At 37.8% G+C, this 19,540-nt stretch overlaps 1 protein-coding gene across 3 annotated transcripts in view; it reads left to right on the top strand.

Annotated features, from left to right (window-relative positions):
• Window positions 1-19,540, top strand: part of schip1 (schwannomin interacting protein 1) — a 74,495-nt gene that overhangs the window by 39,599 nt on the left and 15,356 nt on the right. For all 3 annotated transcript variants that reach the window (XM_079824388.1, XM_079824387.1, XM_079824389.1), the window contains 2 exons: window positions 11,087-11,205; window positions 16,992-17,109. In XM_079824388.1, coding sequence (XP_079680514.1) covers window positions 11,087-11,205; window positions 16,992-17,109 — 237 coding nt within the window. The remainder of the gene's footprint in view (window positions 1-11,086; window positions 11,206-16,991; window positions 17,110-19,540) is intronic.

Raw genomic sequence — 19,540 nt, 5'->3', positions numbered from 1 at the left:
TCATTATCTTCTGGGAGTAGAGGATTTATTGTGGATAATGATGTGAAATCAGTACATGCCGGTCAGATGTGCTCGTTTTACTCATCATAAGTCTGTGTGTGGCCATAAGAGTGTGTATGAACGTGTTCAGGTGAATGATGTGTGTGTGTGTGTGTGTGTATTTCAAAACCTCAAGAGAAGCGGCCCACTTTATTCTGTAACACATTAAATGCGCACACACACTCATCACTGCCGTCAGTAAATCCCTTTCATCATTCATTAAAGGGGTCTGATAATGCCCCTTTTAAGTTGATGTCCCCAGAGTGTGTATGTGAAGTTTTCACTTTTTGAGGGTGAGAAAATCGTGCCGTTTTTGTGTGTCCCTTTAAATGCAAATGAGCTGCTGCTCCCCGCCCCCTTTCAGGAAGAGGGCGGAGCTTCAAGAGCTCATGTTAGCAGCTTACACACACACACACACACACACACACACACACACTGACAATATCAGGACGAGACAGGACGCTTCTGAAGGGATAGAGGATGAGTTTATGAGTTAACCATCTTCAGTCATTGATTAGCATATTCTGTCATGATAATCTATAAAGCGCTGGTGTGGGGTAAGATGAGCCAGAGAATATCTGCTGATGAAGAGAGAACAGGGATAGTTTAGTGTAATTACGGTTATAACTGATGATGTCATCTCGCTTTATGACATGCGATTGCGTTTGTGTTCGTACTGCATCAATAAATGTGAGAGACGAACTCGACTACAGCAACTCTTCCTCTTCTCCACATGTTCCCGGGGGCGGGGTTATGTAAATGTTAGGGGTAGTGATGTCACTAACTCGTTGTAGTCCAGCCGTTTGTTGTAGTCCTTAAAGAGAGATTTCTGTAGAAGAAAATATCTCCCTTTGCTTTGAGCTTTGAGCGTTGTAACTTTGCAGATGTTGTTTAAGCTCAAACAGCGACACTACACACTCACTAAAGTTACACAAGTCCAATCATAATCAACCTCCGCTTTAAAGATATTTAAGCTGCTGCTGTATTGTAGATATAGGGCCCTATCTTGCACCCAGCGCAATTGACTTTGTACACCGACGCATGTGTCATTCCTATTTTGCACCCGCGCAAAGCGCGCTTTTCCCTCCACAGAAGCACGTCGCTAAACTAGTGAATGAACTTGCGCTCCCTGGGCGGTTCAGCGCAAAAAAGGAGGCGTGTTCCGGCGCAAACAATCCCTGGTGCTATTTTGCTGTTCCATTAAACAATTGCGCCACTGACCAGAAAAAACCTAGTCTAAAGTCAGTGGCGCGTTGCGCGTTGTTCATTATGCTATTTTAAGGGCGCATGCTTGACCATAATGTATAGCGTGCACAACGCGCATACACTTTGCTCATGTAATCTACACAGATGCAACAGTTATTTTTGCAAATCATAAATTGTTACACTAAAAAAATATTAACACATGAGATGACGGAAATCATTGTGGTGTGCCACGAAGATGTGAAAAAATAGGCATAAATCTAGCTTACAATGATTCAGGCTAATTGTAATAATTAAGGATAAGACCTGTTTGCCCAATAGTGGCAAGACATATATGTATATAAGGACATCTGACAAATTGGTTTGTCCGTCAAGAACCAGGAAAAAAAATCGACTGAAAAACTGAAAAAACTGAAAGACTGAAAAAAAAAAAAGACTGTGAAATCACCTTTACCATAATGTACAACATTACAACTTCACTTCTCTGTCTTTCACTGCTCTTACAAGAACATCAGTCTCCTCGGCTGTGAACCGCTCCTGGCGTGCGCCTGGTAAATACGCCATAATAATAGCAATCCATAATGGAACTTGCGCACCTGCTTTTACAGGGAATGTTGGATGACGCTCGGATTGGTTTATTCACGTTTCGCCCAAACCACACCTATGAATAATGAAGCTACTTCAGACCAACCCATTTTAGATTTGCGCCGGGCGCAAGAGCCATTTATCCCGCCGGGAAAATAGCAACAGCGCCGAGACCCGCCCACAAAGTTACTTGCGCTTCGCGCTTTGACACTTGCGTTTCAGATCGTTAGAATAGGGCCCACAGATTCACATAATCTGTGCATTTTCTGATCAGCGTTGTTCTGCTGATCACAGATCTGTCGTCATCTTTCATAATTCGTTCTTTTTAAGATCTGTGATGATGAGGGCCGATCGGACGTCTCATGTTCAGGCTCTCAGACTCATTTCACTGTAAAGTGTTTGTTTGAGCCCAGAAAACACTTGATTTATATTCTTTTAATAGAGACTGAAAACCACAGAGAGACGTGTAGCAAGATTACTTTCCACAGGAAACCGAAGTTTAGAGACATTTATTTCAGGAAAGAACAACCCCGGGCTTTAGAGTTTGAGAGTGAGAGAATTTATGTAAAATAAAGACATTTTATATAAATTATAACTTTAACAGTTTACTTTATTATCTAAATTAATACTTTTATTCTGCAAGGATGCATTAAATTGATCAAAAGTGACAGTAAAGACTTTTATAATGTTATGAAAGAACTTTCTGTTCATCAAAGAATCCTGAAAACTGGATTTCAACACAAATATGACATTGATAATAATCATAAATGTGTGTTGAGCATCAAATTAGTGAAGGGTCATGTGACACTGAAGACTGGAGTAATGATGATAAATTCAGCTTTGATCACAGGAATAAATTACACTTTACTATATATTCACACAGAGAACAGCTGATCTACACTGGAGGAATATTTCACTGTTTTTTGATCAAATAAATGCATCCCTGCGTTTTATATATATATATATATATATATATATATATATATATATATATATATATATATATATATATATATATATATATATATATATATATATATATATATTCTTAAACTCTGTAACATTCAGGCCCAAAAAAGAGGAATGTCATGGGGTTGAAGTAATGTCTGGCTTTAGTAGAGATAGTAGAGATACTCATAGGATAGTAGAGATAGTAGAGATACTCATAGGATAGTAGAGATACTCATAGGATAGTAGAGATAGTAGAGATACTCATAGGATAGTAGAGATAGTAGAGATACTCATAGGATAGTAGAGATAGTAGAGATACTCATAGGATAGTAGAGATAGTAGAGATACTCATAGGATAGTAGAGATAGTAGAGATACTCATAGTTTAGTAGAGATAATCATAGGATAGTAGAGATAGTAGAGATACTCATAGGATAGTAGAGATAGTAGAGATACTCATAGGATAGTAGAGATACTCATAGGATAGTAGAGATAGTAGAGATACTCATAGGATAGTAGAGATAGTAGAGATACTCATAGGATAGTAGAGATACTCATAGGATAGTAGAGATAGTAGAGATACTCATAGGATAGTAGAGATACTCATAGGATAGTAGAGATAGTAGAGATACTCATAGGATAGTAGAGATACTCATAGGATAGTAGAGATAGTAGAGATACTCATAGGATAGTAGAGATACTCATAGGATAGTAGAGATAGTAGAGATACTCATAGGATAGTAGAGATAGTAGAGATACTCATAGGATAGTAGAGATAGTAGAGATACTCATAGGATAGTAGAGATACTCATAGGATAGTAGAGATAGTAGAGATACTCATAGGATAGTAGAGATAGTAGAGATACTCATAGGATAGTAGAGATAGTAGAGATACTCATAGGATAGTAGAGATAGTAGAGATACTCATAGGATAGTAGAGATAGTAGAGATACTCATAGGATAGTAGAGATACTCATAGGATAGTAGAGATACTCATAGGATAGTAGAGATAGTAGAGATACTCATAGGATAGTAGAGATACTCATAGGATAGTAGAGATAGTAGAGATACTCGTAGGATAGTAGAGATACTCATAGGATAGTAGAGATAGTAGAGATACTCATAGGATAGTAGAGATAGTAGAGATACTCATAGGATAGTAGAGATACTCATAGGATAGTAGAGATAGTAGAGATACTCATAGGATAGTAGAGATAGTAGAGATACTCATAGGATAGTAGAGATACTCATAGGATAGTAGAGATAGTAGAGATACTCATAGGATAGTAGAGATAGTAGAGATACTCATAGGATAGTAGAGATAGTAGAGATACTCATATGATAGTAGAGATACTCATAGGATAGTAGAGATACTCATAGGATAGTAGAGATAGTAGAGATACTCATAGGATAGTAGAGATAGTAGAGATACTCATAGGATAGTAGAGATACTCATAGGATAGTAGAGATAGTAGAGATACTCATAGGATAGTAGAGATAGTAGAGATACTCATAGGATAGTAGAGATAGTAGAGATACTCATATGATAGTAGAGATACTCATAGGATAGTAGAGATAGTAGAGATACTCATAGGATAGTAGAGATACTCATAGGATAGTAGAGATAGTAGAGATACTCATAGGATAGTAGAGATACTCATAGGATAGTAGAGATAGTAGAGATACTCATAGGATAGTAGAGATAGTAGAGATACTCATAGGATAGTAGAGATAGTAGAGATACTCATAGGATAGTAGAGATAGTAGAGATACTCATAGGATAGTAGAGATACTCATAGGATAGTAGAGATAGTAGAGATACTCATAGGATAGTAGAGATAGTAGAGATACTCATAGGATAGTAGAGATACTCATAGGATAGTAGAGATAGTAGAGATACTCATAGGATAGTAGAGATACTCATAGGATAGTAGAGATACTCATAGGATAGTAGAGATAGTAGAGATACTCATAGGATAGTAGAGATATACTCATAGGATAGTAGAGATACTCATAGGATAGTAGAGATAGTAGAGATACTCATAGGATAGTAGAGATATACTCATAGGATAGTAGAGATACTCATAGGATAGTAGAGATATACTCATAGGATAGTAGAGATACTCATAGGATAGTAGAGATAGTAGAGATAGTAGAGATACTCATAGGATAGTAGAGATACTCATAGGATAGTAGAGATAGTAGAGATACTCATAGGATAGTAGAGATACGATACTCATAGGATAGTAGAGATACTCATAGGATAGTAGAGATACTCATAGGATAGTAGAGATAGTAGAGATACTCATAGGATAGTAGAGATACTCATAGGATAGTAGAGATACTCATAGGATAGTAGAGATACTCATAGGATAGTAGAGATAGTAGAGATAGTAGAGATACTCATAGGATAGTAGAGATACTCATAGGATAGTAGAGATAGTAGAGATACTCATAGGATAGTAGAGATACGATACTCATAGGATAGTAGAGATACTCATAGGATAGTAGAGATAGTAGAGATACTCATAGGATAGTAGAGATACTCATATGATAGTAGAGATAGTAGAGATACTCATAGGATAGTAGAGATAGTAGAGATACTCATAGGATAGTAGAGATAGTAGAGATACTCATAGGATAGTAGAGATACTCATAGGATAGTAGAGATACTCATATGATAGTAGAGATAGTAGAGATACTCATAGGATAGTAGAGATAGTAGAGATACTCATAGGATAGTAGAGATACTCATAGGATAGTAGAGATACTCATAGGATAGCTCCAACAGGAAGGAAACAGGAATGACAAACAGTGAGAAAATGAGAGAGATAAAACAATGTGCAGAAATATGACAGAATAACAGCATGAGCTGAAGACACAGGGCGCAGGTGAGGAGCAGAGAGATGTGTGTGTGTGTGTGTGTGTGTGTGTGTGTGTGTGTGTGTGTGTGTGTGTGTGTGTGTGTGTGTGTGTGTGTGTGGGGACGGGGCCCAATCCTCCAGGGGCCCCTTGATTAGGCTGGTATCCAGGCAACCGCCCGCATGGAGACGACTGGTGCCGGCCTGTCTGTGTCTCTGCCTGAGCACACACACATTATTTACACCTCACTGTTCCCAGCACAGCCTCACACACACTCTCATGTGTCTCTTCATCATTTACTCACACATAATGAGGATGTATCTCTGTGTGTGTGTGTGTGTGTGCGTGTGTGTGTGTGTGTGTGTGTGTGTGTGTGTGTGTGTGTGTGTGTGTGTGTGTGTGTGTGTGTGTGTGTGTGTGTGTGTGTGTGTGTGTGTGTGTGTGTGTGTGTGTGTGTGCGTGTGTGTGTTTCTTACATGATATTGAGGGTGTGTCTCATTAATATGGATATGGACTTCTTTTTTTTAAATGAAGAAATCAATACATTTATGCTCACGCTTTAGATTAGGTGACTTTTGCCTCAATAATCTCATAATGGCTGCTTATTAATAGTTAGTAAGGTGTTAAGTTTAGGTATTGGTAGGATTAAGGGATGTAGAATATGATCATGCATTAATATGTGCTTCATAAGTGCTAATAAACAGCCAATATCTAGTAATATGCATGATAATAAGCAGCTGGTTCGTGAGAAATGGACCCTAAACCTAAAGTGTTCCCACAGAAACAACTCTGTGTTTAAGATGAATACAGAAATACACTGAAATGTGACGCTTGAGCGGTTTATGTTTGCTGTTATGTTTGTGCAGTGGATGAGTGTGTGTGAATGTGTTGTCCTGTCAGTAGTGCAGTGGATGAGTGTGTGTGATCAGAGACAGACAATAGAGCGGGAGAAGCTTTACCTTTGCTGCGTAACAAGAAAGGCTGTCCATCAGTATAACATTCAACTCCCCAAGTCAATCATTATCTCATTCATTTCTTAAGTATGTTTAATGCCTTTTAGTATTATTATTTAGTACATTTTTTATTGAATGAGTAATTCAGTCTCTACAGGTGGAGCTGGGGAGGAGGTGGGGTCATAGGAGTTCTCATAATGTGTGGCGTGCTGATAGGATACGGTATAAATAAAGCCACGTAAATGAGGAAGTACCTCTGATTGGTTGGTGTCACAGAACTGAAAGAACCAATCAGCGGTTAATAGAGATTCATGACTGAACTTTATATTGACCTGATTTGAAAATAAACCCTTTTTGTTGAATACAATGAAGACGAAGCAAATGGGAACACTGGAATTAAAAAACACACTTTTCCAGCGCTTCAAATGTTATTTTTAATGTGATGAAGTCAATCATTACTTGTTTGCCCTTCTGAGATCGTCCCCATTTGTAAACCAGCAAATTGTAAATACAGCATTTGATAGAAAGCACCTTTTGTGGGTCAATTTGGCCCATATGAGCATCTATTCAAAAACAGACCCAAAACACGTCTTTGCCGTATGTCAGAGCTCTTCAATGAGATCAGATTCCGGCCTAATGTTTCGCGGTCACGCCTCAAAAAATAATGAGTAGCTCAACAGCGAACAGCCAAGCGTCAGTGATCATGCTCATTTGACTGCTTTTATTGTGTGAAACCCCCTAAAACATCTATCATACAAACAAAAAATTCCTAAGATTATATCCTCCTGGGACCCAGAAAAAAAAAGTTTTTTGAATTTAGTATTTTTTTATGTCATTACATTGTTTAGAGCATAAGAAACAAATGGAAAAAAAACATTTTTGAAAAATGATATTTTATTCATATGTTATGATATGTCCTCTGTAGTTGACACCAGGACTGAGTTGTTAAAAAAATTAAATGACATGAAATTGCATGTATAGGCAAAAACAATGGGATTTATTTTTAATTCATCAATCAATTTTTAGGTTTCAGGGTTTTTTTTTAAACAAACTTTATTTAAAGATGATTCTGAACTATGTTATGAAAGATATAATGAAATGCATTCATATACCATTTTACTTTATGAAATATGTGGGTAAAATGACAATACTTGGATTTTCCCATTCAATACAATGTATCTATTCACTGCATCTAATTTGCATATTAATGTGTTCTTGGTGCAACATGTAATGAAAAAAGAAGTGTAATAATGGGAGGAAAAATTGGCAACATTTTCAAAATAATATCTAATATTTCATAGGAATATTGATATGTAATTTCTTTCCCTGTTCACTTGTTATGTCTCCAAAATGCCTGATAAACATGATTTAAATCCTGGTGTCCACTATAGTGGTCATTTATGAAATCAATGCCCTGTTCTGTAACAGAAAGTCATATTTTGATTAGAAACCCCATAACATTTTCCTGAGATGTTGATTTATAACAAACAATTTGAAAATTAATCAGATTTAAATTATAATTAAAAAATATGATCATATTTCCATAAGAGTGCTCAACATTAATGTCAGCCATTTTTAAAGACCAAGAAGAAGTTGTTGTCCTGGTGAAACCTCCAAACATTTGGTATCCCTGCAAAGCCCCGAATGTGCTCTTTACAGGACATCCAGACTGTGACATGTGACATGTATGATGTCAGAGAAATTCACTAAAATATAATGTCCACTACAGTGGACAAAAGTCTATTCTTGGGTCCCAGGAGGATATTCATAACAATACAATAATGTATTTCCTTGCAGATACAGTGATAGAGAACGCGTTACACTCTGAAAGAAGCTGGGTTAAAAACAACCCAAGTTGGGTTGAAAATGGACTAACCCCACAATTGGGCTGTTTTAACCCAGTGAATGAGTCATTTTAACCCAGCGGTTGGGTTAAATGTTTGCTTAAAACAACCCAATTGCTGGGTTAGTCCATTTTCAACCAAACTTGGGTTGTTTTTAACTCAGTTTTTTTATATTGTATACTCGTAGCTCAACAGCGGCTGGCTGAACTGCAGTCGCATTGGAGTGACGTAAACTTCCCTCGAGGATGAGGATGAGCTGTCAATCTAGAAATAGTGGACCAATGGTGATGCTAAGACCCGCCCCTAATTTACATGAGACTCAAACGGCAAGATTTGAAACCGCAAGCGCAAAATGTGGAAACAAGAGCAAAGGAGAAAAGAGCATGAATATACACAAAATGAAAATAAGAGCAGAAAATTTGAATTCATGATTCAGTTTTGAGCAGTATAAATTTAAACTTATTATTCGTATTTCTGTAACTGCGTTGTTTGTGATTCTGGTTAACTCTGCATTGATTTGTTAGTTTTGTGCGTTATATTTTCACATGTGTTTGTAACATTTTGATTCACACTTATTATTTTTTTAATGCGTGACCGCAATACATTAGGCGGGAATCTGATCCCAAATTCTCCACTCTGGTCCCGAGTTTAACATCTTTTTATTTTCAAAGTTTGTGAAAATAAAAATATGTTTTACATGTTAACAGTCTGTCCCACTTTTTAAGCATAGACTTGAAAATGACTTTTCCAGCTTAAGTTATTAAAAATCTTGAATTCTTCAGAGCACACACTTTAAGTTTGGTGTCTTTTAAAGGCCACACTTCACAGAAAAAGTTAGAAGTTTAAGTTTATGAAAATTGTAAATATGTAAAATGTATATTTTTATATTTTAAATACAATATACAATTTACAAAACATGTTTAACTCTAAAACTTCAAGAAATATCTGATGTTCTGTGCAAACTTTATATTGATGTCTAAAAAAAAGGACTTTTTGTGCGCAGTACCACACTTCTCCACTAGACGACACCAGTGACCATATAAGGACTGCTCCATCTCCATATATGAGCTGTGTTTGCCAGGAGATGGCGCTGTAGTCCACATGTCGTTACCTATAAAAGGTGTAGAGTAAGAACTGAAGGTAATGCTGGCACTGTGGGCTTGCCTGTCCTACTCCTGCATTTGAATAAATCTTTAAGAATTGAGAACTTTCTTGTCCTCATGCTTACCAGGATTTAACCATAACATGGTTTGAGTGATCTGAACCATATATGTCCAATATTTATGATAGACATCCTATTCAGAATTAGTTTTGGCAGTAATGTTAATAATTGATTTGAATTGAATTGAATCAGAGTTATTTGGCACCTCATCTCAAATGAAGAATCTCTCGCTACTATTGCTCTTTCAAACGCTATATCCTACAGTTTGTCAAGATTCCTTTAGATATTATTCTATATTAAGATATTCTAGTTATGAATGTATAATGGCAACGGGAAGGTCTTAAAAATAGTGTTTTTTTATAAACGCAACTCATCTTTGCAACCAGCCGTGAGAATTTGAGTAGAACTATTGAGCTGAAACAGACCATAATATTGACCAATGTAAGAGAAACTTATTACTGCTGCACGTATGGCATTGTGCGGCCATTCTAACAGAAAATGGCTGATCTGCATCTCACAGTCAATGTGTGACTCAAGACCTGTTGTGGTTTATGAAACATACTCAATAACGTCAACTCACACACATCGTTAAAACAATAATTATGATGATAGCCTGTGGTCAATAATTCTGTCTTCATGTTCACAATAACAGCTGTTGTCTTTATTCAACGTTGTTATTGGCTGCATTCAATTCTGGGTTCCAGAATGTGATTGGCCTTCTCTGTGTTCTAGTGTGTGTGTGTGTGTGTGTGTGTGTGTGTGTGTGTGTGTGTGTGTGTGTGTGTGTGTGTGTGTGTGTGTGTGTGTGTGTGTGTGTGTGTGTGTGTGTGTGTGTGTGTGTGTGTGTGTGTGTGTGTGTGTGTGTGTGTGTGTGTGTGTGTGTGAGGTCCAGGCAGGCGGATGTGGACGATACACTTGTAAGTCAGTTTAAATCACCCATAATCCTCTGGGCTCAGCAGTGAATGACAGTCACTTCCTGTGCTGTGATCCAGCATCTCAAACACAGCAACAGATAATGAGAGAGAAACACACGAAGCTTGCGTTCTACTTAACCCTCTTTTGTATATTATTGTACAAATGTATACCTTATTAACCATATTTTTTTATAGGCCTACAATTTGGTTCTCATAAGTGAGCAGCTAAACCAGGCAAAATGATGGTGGATGATGCGAAACACACAAATAAGCTGGGTTTTGTGTTGCAAAAATTCACACAAAAAACCCATTGTGTGTTGTAGAGTTGTATCTGTCTTCAGAGTCAGAATCTGAACCCTTTGGTCAGCACGTTTGCTCCAGTAATGTTACGAGTGTGGGACTCATGGGCAGGTTTTCTGTGTGAATAATGAAGTGGAGGTAATCTTTGAGCGCCCTGAGCAGCTCTGCGTGTGTGTGTGTGTGTGTGTGTGTGTGCTTCACATCTCGCTGCTGCCATCTGCTGGTCTGTGTGTGTGCTGTTGTTTAACCTGCGTTTCCTCTGTTTCTGTCTCAGGCCCAGAAGAATGAGCGCGAGTCCATCCGGCAGAAGCTGGCGCTGGGCAGTTTCTTCGACGATGGGCCGGGCATCTACACCAGCTGCAGCAAGAGTGGCAAACCCAGCCTGTCCTCACGGTCAGTGTGTGTGCGTGTGTGTGTGTGTGTGTGTTCATGCCAAAATCACAAGTCTAGAAAATAAATTATATTCCTGGGACCCAGAAAAAAAAAGTTTTTTGAATTGAGTATTTTTTCATTTTTTAGAGCATAAGAAACAAATGGGGGGGGGGGGGGTCATTTTTGAAAAATGATATTTTATTCATATGTTATGATTTGTCCTCTGTTGTTGACACTACAAAATAAAATTGCATGAAATTGCATGTATAGGCCAAAAACAATGGGGTTTATTTTTCATTCACCAATCGATTTTAGGTTTCAGGTTTTTTTTTAAACAAACTTTGTTTAAAGATGATTCTGAACTATGTTATGAAAGATATCATGAAATACATTGATATGCCATTTTACTTTATGAAATATGTGGGTAAAATGTCCATACTTGGATCTTCCCATTCAATACAATGCATCTATAAACTGCATCTAATTTGCATATAAATGAGTTCTTGGTGCAACATGTAATGAACAAAGAAGTGTAAAAATGGGCAATATTTTCATAATAATATCTAATATTTCATAGGAATATTGATATGTAATTTCTTTCCCTATTCACTTATGTCTCCAAAATGCCGGATAATCATGATTTAGTCCTACACATGTATGAAATCAATGCCCTGATCTGTAACAGAAAGTCATATTTTGATTAGAAACCCCATAACATTTTCCTGAGATGTTGATTTATAACAAACTATTTGAAAATTGATCCGATTTAAATTATAATTAAAAAATAATATCACATTTCCATAAGAGTTCTAAACATTATGCAGCGCACTGTGTTCTTCACTTCGGAGTAGGGATGGGCGATACCACTTATTTTGTTTTCGATATGATACTGATACTTTCAAGGCCAGTATCACCGATATCGATACGATACGATACTTCTAAACGGAACTTTGTAATGATTAAATTATTAAAATGACTAAGAGTAAAATGGATAAACATTCAATAACATTCAATATGCCTTAATTGCAACTTATTAGATCATATTTTTGTTAAAATATGGTTAAAATATGTTTACTTGTGGTGGTAACCATGGAAATGTACAAATAGGCCTACTGTAGTTGAACTATGGTCACTGTAGAGAAAAACAAACCATGGTCTATTTAAGGGTCTGACAGTGACAGGTTATGCACCCATAAAATGCTAACTTTTTATTCGGACATGATTTTAATGTTAGTTACAGAATAGAACATGATCAATATCAACTTTTAACATTACATTTAAAGATGTAATTGCACTATGTAGGCTACAATTTCTATTTGTTTATTGTGAAATAACTCAAACATGTGTTTTCTGTCTTCTGATGAGCATTGTTCTGGGCTGCGTTCATCAATGGTTTCCTATGATAGTTTTGGGCAGTGTTGGGGGAACGCATTACAAGTAACTTGAGTTGCGTAATAATATTACTTTTTCAAGTAACTAGTAAAGTAACGCATTACTTTTCAAATTTACAACAAAATATCTGAGTTACTTTTTCACATTAATTTGACTGACAGCTCTCCTGTCCTCATGTTGAGAGTTAGTGCAGAGGCGTGTGTGTGTGTGTGTGTGTGTGTGTGTGTGTGTGTGTGTGTGTGTGTGTGTGTGTGTGTGTGTGTGTGTGTGTGTGTGTGTGTGTGTGTGTGTGTGTGTGTGTGTGTGTGTGTGAACATGATGGTTATTGTAGTTCTAGACTAAATGTGAGCATTTATTTTTCTCACTTGCGCAATAAAGATTCTGTTCTCCTCAAAATGATTAAAATCAGTCAAATGCAAAATCAGAGTTCTACGCAAACCTCCAATAATTAAATGTTAAATTAAACAACAATTTTTATACATAATCTACCTTTATATTTATTTTATAAATGTCTTGCTGCTGACCTTTGATGATGAAAATGACTAGATTTTTAGTTTTTATTGGTAAAACTTTTCTCTCCTGCATCTATTCTCCATTATCCAGAGCTGCGCCCTCTACTGTTCATGAGGGAATCTGCATCTTTACCTCAGCCTCGGGCTTATTATTTCAGTTTTGGTATGAAAAGGTACTGTTGCACAAAAATATAACTTTTTTGTTATAAAAAAAACAAAAACAAGCCCAGCCCAGGTGAGCAAAAGTAACGCAAAAGTAACGTAATGCATTACTTTTCTTAAAAAGTAACTAAGTAACTCAATTAGTTACTTGTTAAGAGAGTAACGCAATATTGTAATGTATTACTTTTCAAAGTAACTTTCCCCAACACTGGTTTTGGGAAACTCAGCCCTGTTTGAATGCAGCGTCAGCAGTGAGCGAACTCTCTCTGTGATTGACTGGTTCTGTCTTGCAGCATTTGTGTGCGTTCAGATCATGGTTCAGATGAGCAGGAAATAGTCCTATACTACACAACTATTCGCTAACATAGGTTATTCATATTGTACGCTTTACATAATCTTTTTTAAATAAACAAAATAAACATCTTAGTATCAATATTTTTATTTGAGTATCGATACATTTCGATGCACACATCAGTATCGATAATATATCGATATTTCATATCCATACGCCCATCCCTACTTTCGGAGCTGAGCCGTGACTCGGGACATAACGTCTCCGTTCCCTGAAGGGTCACATATGTAACTGAGACGTTCCCTAAGGAGGGGAATGCTGCGGAAACCACGTCCTGCCCAAAGGGAGCTGTCATCTGGAACTTACACACATGGACTGGCCAGTTAGGGCCAGATAGGTACTGACCCCAAAACTATAAATACAAAAAAATAGAGTAGTGAGAGTTTCACTTGATGTTCCCTTCAGCAGATCTCACGTTTCATGCCTATTACAGCACTATTACGTGTTTTTGAAGAAGTGCACTGCTAGTTTCAGTCACACAGCGAGACTGACTCAGGTACATGGTGCCATCCAGGAGGTGTGTGTGTGTGTGTGTGTGTGTGTGTGTGGTCTCTGTCTTCGTCCTGGGCTGCTGTGAGAGAGAGTGACATCAGACGGAGGAGACCTGTGGACAAAGGGCCTTTTCTTCAACTTTCCCTGACCGCAGTAGCAGAGCAGAGCTCAGATAGTGAAACAGCGTCACGTTTCTGTCCGCTCTCTCTATGAACATGAAGGGTTTCCCCCGCATCCCGACACACACACTCTTCCCCATAGGGAAGCAGCGCACACAGCAAACTTTAACCTCAATCACTGCGGATCACTTTCTGTTTCACATGACCGCGACGAGCACTTCTTGTCATTGTTTTGCCATGTAGACGTAATGTCACAATGCTGCTGCTATTACAGTAAACCAATGACACTGCGACCCAGTTCACAGCCTCCACGGATGTCTAGTCCACACTTGATGGTACTCTTTGTTGAGCCTTAAATAAATCTCATGTTCTTTAAGGCAAGACACCAGAGATAATCCATTGCTGTTGTTTTTTTAAGGCACTGGACAAGTCTTTTTTCAGACCAGTGAAACAGAAATTTCATTGCAGTTTAGCATCTGTAGATTTCCTTTTGCAATACATTTCTTTAAAAGTTGTGAGTCAGATTTATTTCTATCTATATTCTGAAGGTTTGTTCATATATCATTCACCTGGTTATAGAACATTTTATTCCCAAAAAAACATGGTGAAAATGTCTGTTGACAGTATTTCCTGATGTATGGAGCGATAAAAGGAGAAATGAAAAATCCCCTCAGTAAAAACCTTTAATATGTAAACAAAATCAAGTGTCTTTTTAAACGTAACATTTCTGAAACGTAATAAAAGTGACTGTCTTCATACTGTGATCACTCAGCTGGAGACAGATTTATGATGTGTATTAGTTCAAAATCTGACCCTAAGATGAACTGTAACCTTTTTACAGCCATTTAGGCTAAATCTGCAATTATATTTTATAAATGCATTACATTTTAATGTTGTTCTTCTTATTTAATGTTGAAAGTATTTAAACTCCATGTTGGTAGCATCACAAACGTGCAGTGTGTAATATTTATTGACAGAAATGTAATATAATATCCATAACTATGTTTTCAGTGGAGTATAAAGACATGACATAATGAGCCGTTATGTTTGTATGACCTTAGAATGAGCCGTTTCTATCTACACACACCGCAGGTCCCTTACAGTGAAGACGCCATTTTGCGCCGTCATGTTTCTACGGTAGCCCTAAAGGGACAAACTTCTCTACAGAGCGCTAGTCTCTCTCTGCTGTCTCAGACGACCACATCTGTGTCCTGTGTGGGCCACCGTAGCTTCTCTATGTGCTTCTAAAGGGAGGGCAATTCACAACCTCACCACTAGATGCCGCTAAAACTTACACACTGCACCTTTAACGTAATTGTAAAACTCTAGTAATCTGTAGTTTTCACACACTACGCCTTTTTACTCAGAAAACCCAAGTTAAGATTAATTGATTGGTTTGAGTGCCATTTTGTCAAGCAAAAATAGTTTTTGGGGCAGGCAATTCAGACTTTTCCCTCAGGACTTCATGTTTTAGTTTGAAGTCATCATTATGGCGATCAGTGTTCCATTTGGTTGGGCGCTTCATTTATATTACTGTAATTCTCTTCCTGTTGATGCAGCGGTGAAGGAAATCAGTTATTAGGTTTCAAAGGGACGGAAGTATATATTTGTGACAATATCTTGTTGATCATGCTTGAGTCACACCAGACTTCAACATTTAGCTAAACACAACAATGGTAACTATACTAAGTCAAAAGTAAATCTAAAGTAAATTATCAAGTACTCTCAATTCTTTTTTAGTTTCTAGAATTCTCCTGTAAGTTGCAAAGTTGCATCTAATATTTGATGTTTGTTTTTTTAAATATTGTAGATTTAAGTAGCAAATAAGAATCGCTAACATTATTGAATATATTTTGAGACAAAAGTCTCCTTAATGATTTTCAGTTTTGTTCAAGGTAATTAAAGCAACAGTTTTTAAACAGAAGAATATGTAAAAGTATGGTATTTGGGACCAAAGTCACCATATTTATCATGATCATAAGCAGCCACTCCATTTGTTGACATGACATGGTTATGATTCAGATTTTAAGTATCATATATTAAGTTGTGTGCCTGTCCACCATATCTATAATGAAAATAAAAAATATGATATTAATCATAACATATAATAAAATATCATTTATTGTTAGTACTGTAAATCTATATTAAATTATTATGGGATCTCCTTCAATGCTTTCAGAATCTTTACTTTTCAAAATGATTTTGTTCCTATATTTTTTAAATATATTTCTATATCAGCATATTTATTGAGCAAAAATGAATTGAAAATAAACAGAAAATAGTTCAAACTTTGCTAAAGTGATTGTTTTGAACAGGTATTAACTGAAAGCATATTATATGTATAAGTATTTGTATGAATGCTGGTTTTTCCCAGTGTGTCTGTGTGGTTAAAGCCCCCCCTCACCATCTCATACATTTATAAGATTTATAAACTAAATAAACCACTTATGATTTATTTTCACACTAAACCTGTTGCTCCATCAATGTTCAATATTTTCTGCAATCATACTCTGTGGGAGTAATGAAGGTGTGCCTTTAGCCCCGTTGTACCCTATGTGGGGCAGGACTGTAAAATAAAATGCTACCGTTTTGTTGGTGTAAATTGACGAGGTTGATTCAGCAATAAAACCAAGTGTGTTACCATGTTTAAGTTAGCATTTTCTCTACACGTGAGGGCTGTTTAACAGTGTATTACATGTTACAGCGTATGTAATGAACGGCGGACTGAACTTGCGTTTGTTGTTGAACTCAGAATGATAATATAAAGTATCTTCACAGGCTCCAGAGCGGAATGAACCTGCAGATCTGCTTCGTCAATGACAGCGGCAGCGACAAAGACAGCGACGCAGATGACAGCAAGACAGAGACCAGCCTGGACACGCCGCTGTCACCCATGGTACACAAACACACGCCGTCATGGATGCAGTGTGGTGATGTTTACTCTCGCCGCGAGTGTGTCACAGAGGTCAGACAAACAAGTTTTCGAAACAGTCCCATCCAGAATGCCCCTGAATCTGGGATGTGGTTTGAGAGCCATTGGCTTCCCAGCAGCAGCTGTTACAGTAACGTCACAGCATGAGTCAGAGAGGGTCACAGGCCAGAGAAATGACCCCACCTACACTGACCCTGTGCAATCATCATTCATCACCCTTAATCATCACAACACACACGATATGTGTAGATTCCCTCTGGACACGCCTGTCACATCAGTCCACTCTCTCTCTCTCTCTCTCTCTCTCTCTCTCTCTCTCTCGTTCATCTGTCTTTGTGAGGACATCCGTTGACACAATGCAATCTCTAGCTCTCTTAACCCTTACTCTAAACCTACCCTTATAACCTGATCCCTAAAAACAAGGCTCCACTCTCAAACAGGCCTTTAAAGGGCTCTCATTAATATGCGTTTTGGCCGATTGGATCACAATATAGGTGTAAATACATTTTGAGCTCATGTGATCAAATGCGCTGGAACAGCCACAAAAAGACGCGAAAGAACGAGTAAACATTACGGGACGCGCTAGCCACACGGGGGGAATTAAAGGCGGCATGAAATCAAATTTTACAATTCATATTTTTATATTAATATTGTAGTGTTTACTATAACTGATTTATCTGTGCACTTTAAAAATTAATTTACCCTTATAATCTTTAATCAAATATGTTAACTTTCCCTCCCCCATCGAAACAACTTCTCTTCTCTCCCGGTCATGTGCTATGGCGAGAGGGCGGGGCTATGTTGTGAGGGCGGGGCTATGGCGAGAGGGCGGGGCTATGTTGTGAGGGCGGGGCTATGTCGAGAGGGCGGAGTTATCGCCCCCTGTCTCGTTTCTGCCCCGCCTCTCAGAAACCTGTCACTGATCGTAGCAATATGGTGGTTAGGCGCATTTTTCTCGGTATACACAATACCTTCTTCAGGAAGGACTTGAAGCAAAAAGAGAGAAATGTATGAGAAATAAAAGCTTTTTTTAATGTAAAAATTACTCAAAGTCGGACGAACAGCTTGTGGTGACGGCTCACACTTAGGAATGCAGCGTGTGTGAACTCGCTTACGGCGACCCCCTTATAAGTGAGAGCTGAGAAAAAAGTTTTAAAAAATAAAGCCATAAAAGGCTTAAAATAAGTGAAATATGTAGCATAAACCAGCGAAAAGTGAGGAAATATGCTCAGTAACATATTTAGAAAAGATTAAGAGAGAAAATACATTTATTTAAGAGATAGATCGAGTTTTTCTCCACAACTGAGTGCAAACTTCAAATCTGCCTCCATTTTGTTAGCAACGGCCAACTTCCAACGATCCAATCAATTCCGAAGGACGAAATCAAGCCCTACATTTTTTCTCATTTTAGAAGCCGTTTCACTCGGATATACGTCACAATAAGGAGAATACGTCGGCTGGAGACTTAAAGGTGCACTATGTAAAGAAATTTCAGTAAAATATCCAAAAACCACTAGGCCAGTGTTATATATTTTGTTCAGTTGAGTACTTACAATATCCCAAATGTTTCCAACTATTTGTAAATGGTGAGATGCTATTTTAAACAAGGAACCGGGACGTGTGAGGGAGTCGCCTGTCGATGGCGTCATATCTGCATTCCCCTTGGTTTCTGGTTTTATTCTGCAGAAGCGCTATACTCTCACTGCAGTGTGAACAAGTGTCATAGCAGCCGCCGAGAGAATGGATACACATGTCCAAGGATTCTGCGCTCAAACGTGGCGTCATCAAACTACGCCTTTGTTTTGAATAGGCGACTTCTTGTGGACGGAAAAGTTACATAGTGCAGCTTTAAGCTTGGTTTGAAGATGAGAAATGTCCCAAGCACAATGCTCTCTCTCTATTCCTGATGTCTAACACACACTCACAGCGTTCGGCTGGCCTTGTGTCTGTCAGAGCAGAAACTAAGGGCGTTTTCACACCTGAAAGTCCGAACCGAAGTTCATGTTGTGATACATTTGGTAAATTTTGGTTTGGTTTCACATTGCAATTATGCGAACGCACTAAAGAACTGCACATGACACTTGCGTCCTGTCGTCATCATCTGTGTGGGCGGCATCTGGACATTGATTGGTTTGTAAACGGACGTGCGTCTGACGTCAGCGTCTTTGACAAGAATGAATGAACTAACACATATTATTGCCACTAGTGAACAATGCGCATTTTGTATTAGTTTCGAATTGTTTCGTTTAAAAGTGGACCTTTCAAGCTTTCAATACACATATCGCTCATGTCTGTGAGGCAAGTACCTGCTGAGCTCCGACGCCTTCATGTCACGATTATAGCCTCCTATAGCCCATTTGCTTCTTATTTATTAAATCCAGGCATTAAATGTTGA

Source organism: Gobio gobio (assembly GCF_949357685.1).
Source record: "Gobio gobio genome assembly, chromosome: 8".
Taxonomy (NCBI): Eukaryota; Metazoa; Chordata; class Actinopteri; order Cypriniformes; family Gobionidae; genus Gobio; species Gobio gobio.
The sequence above is the reverse complement of the archived record's forward strand: the minus strand, read 5'-3'. Positions and strand labels throughout refer to the sequence as shown.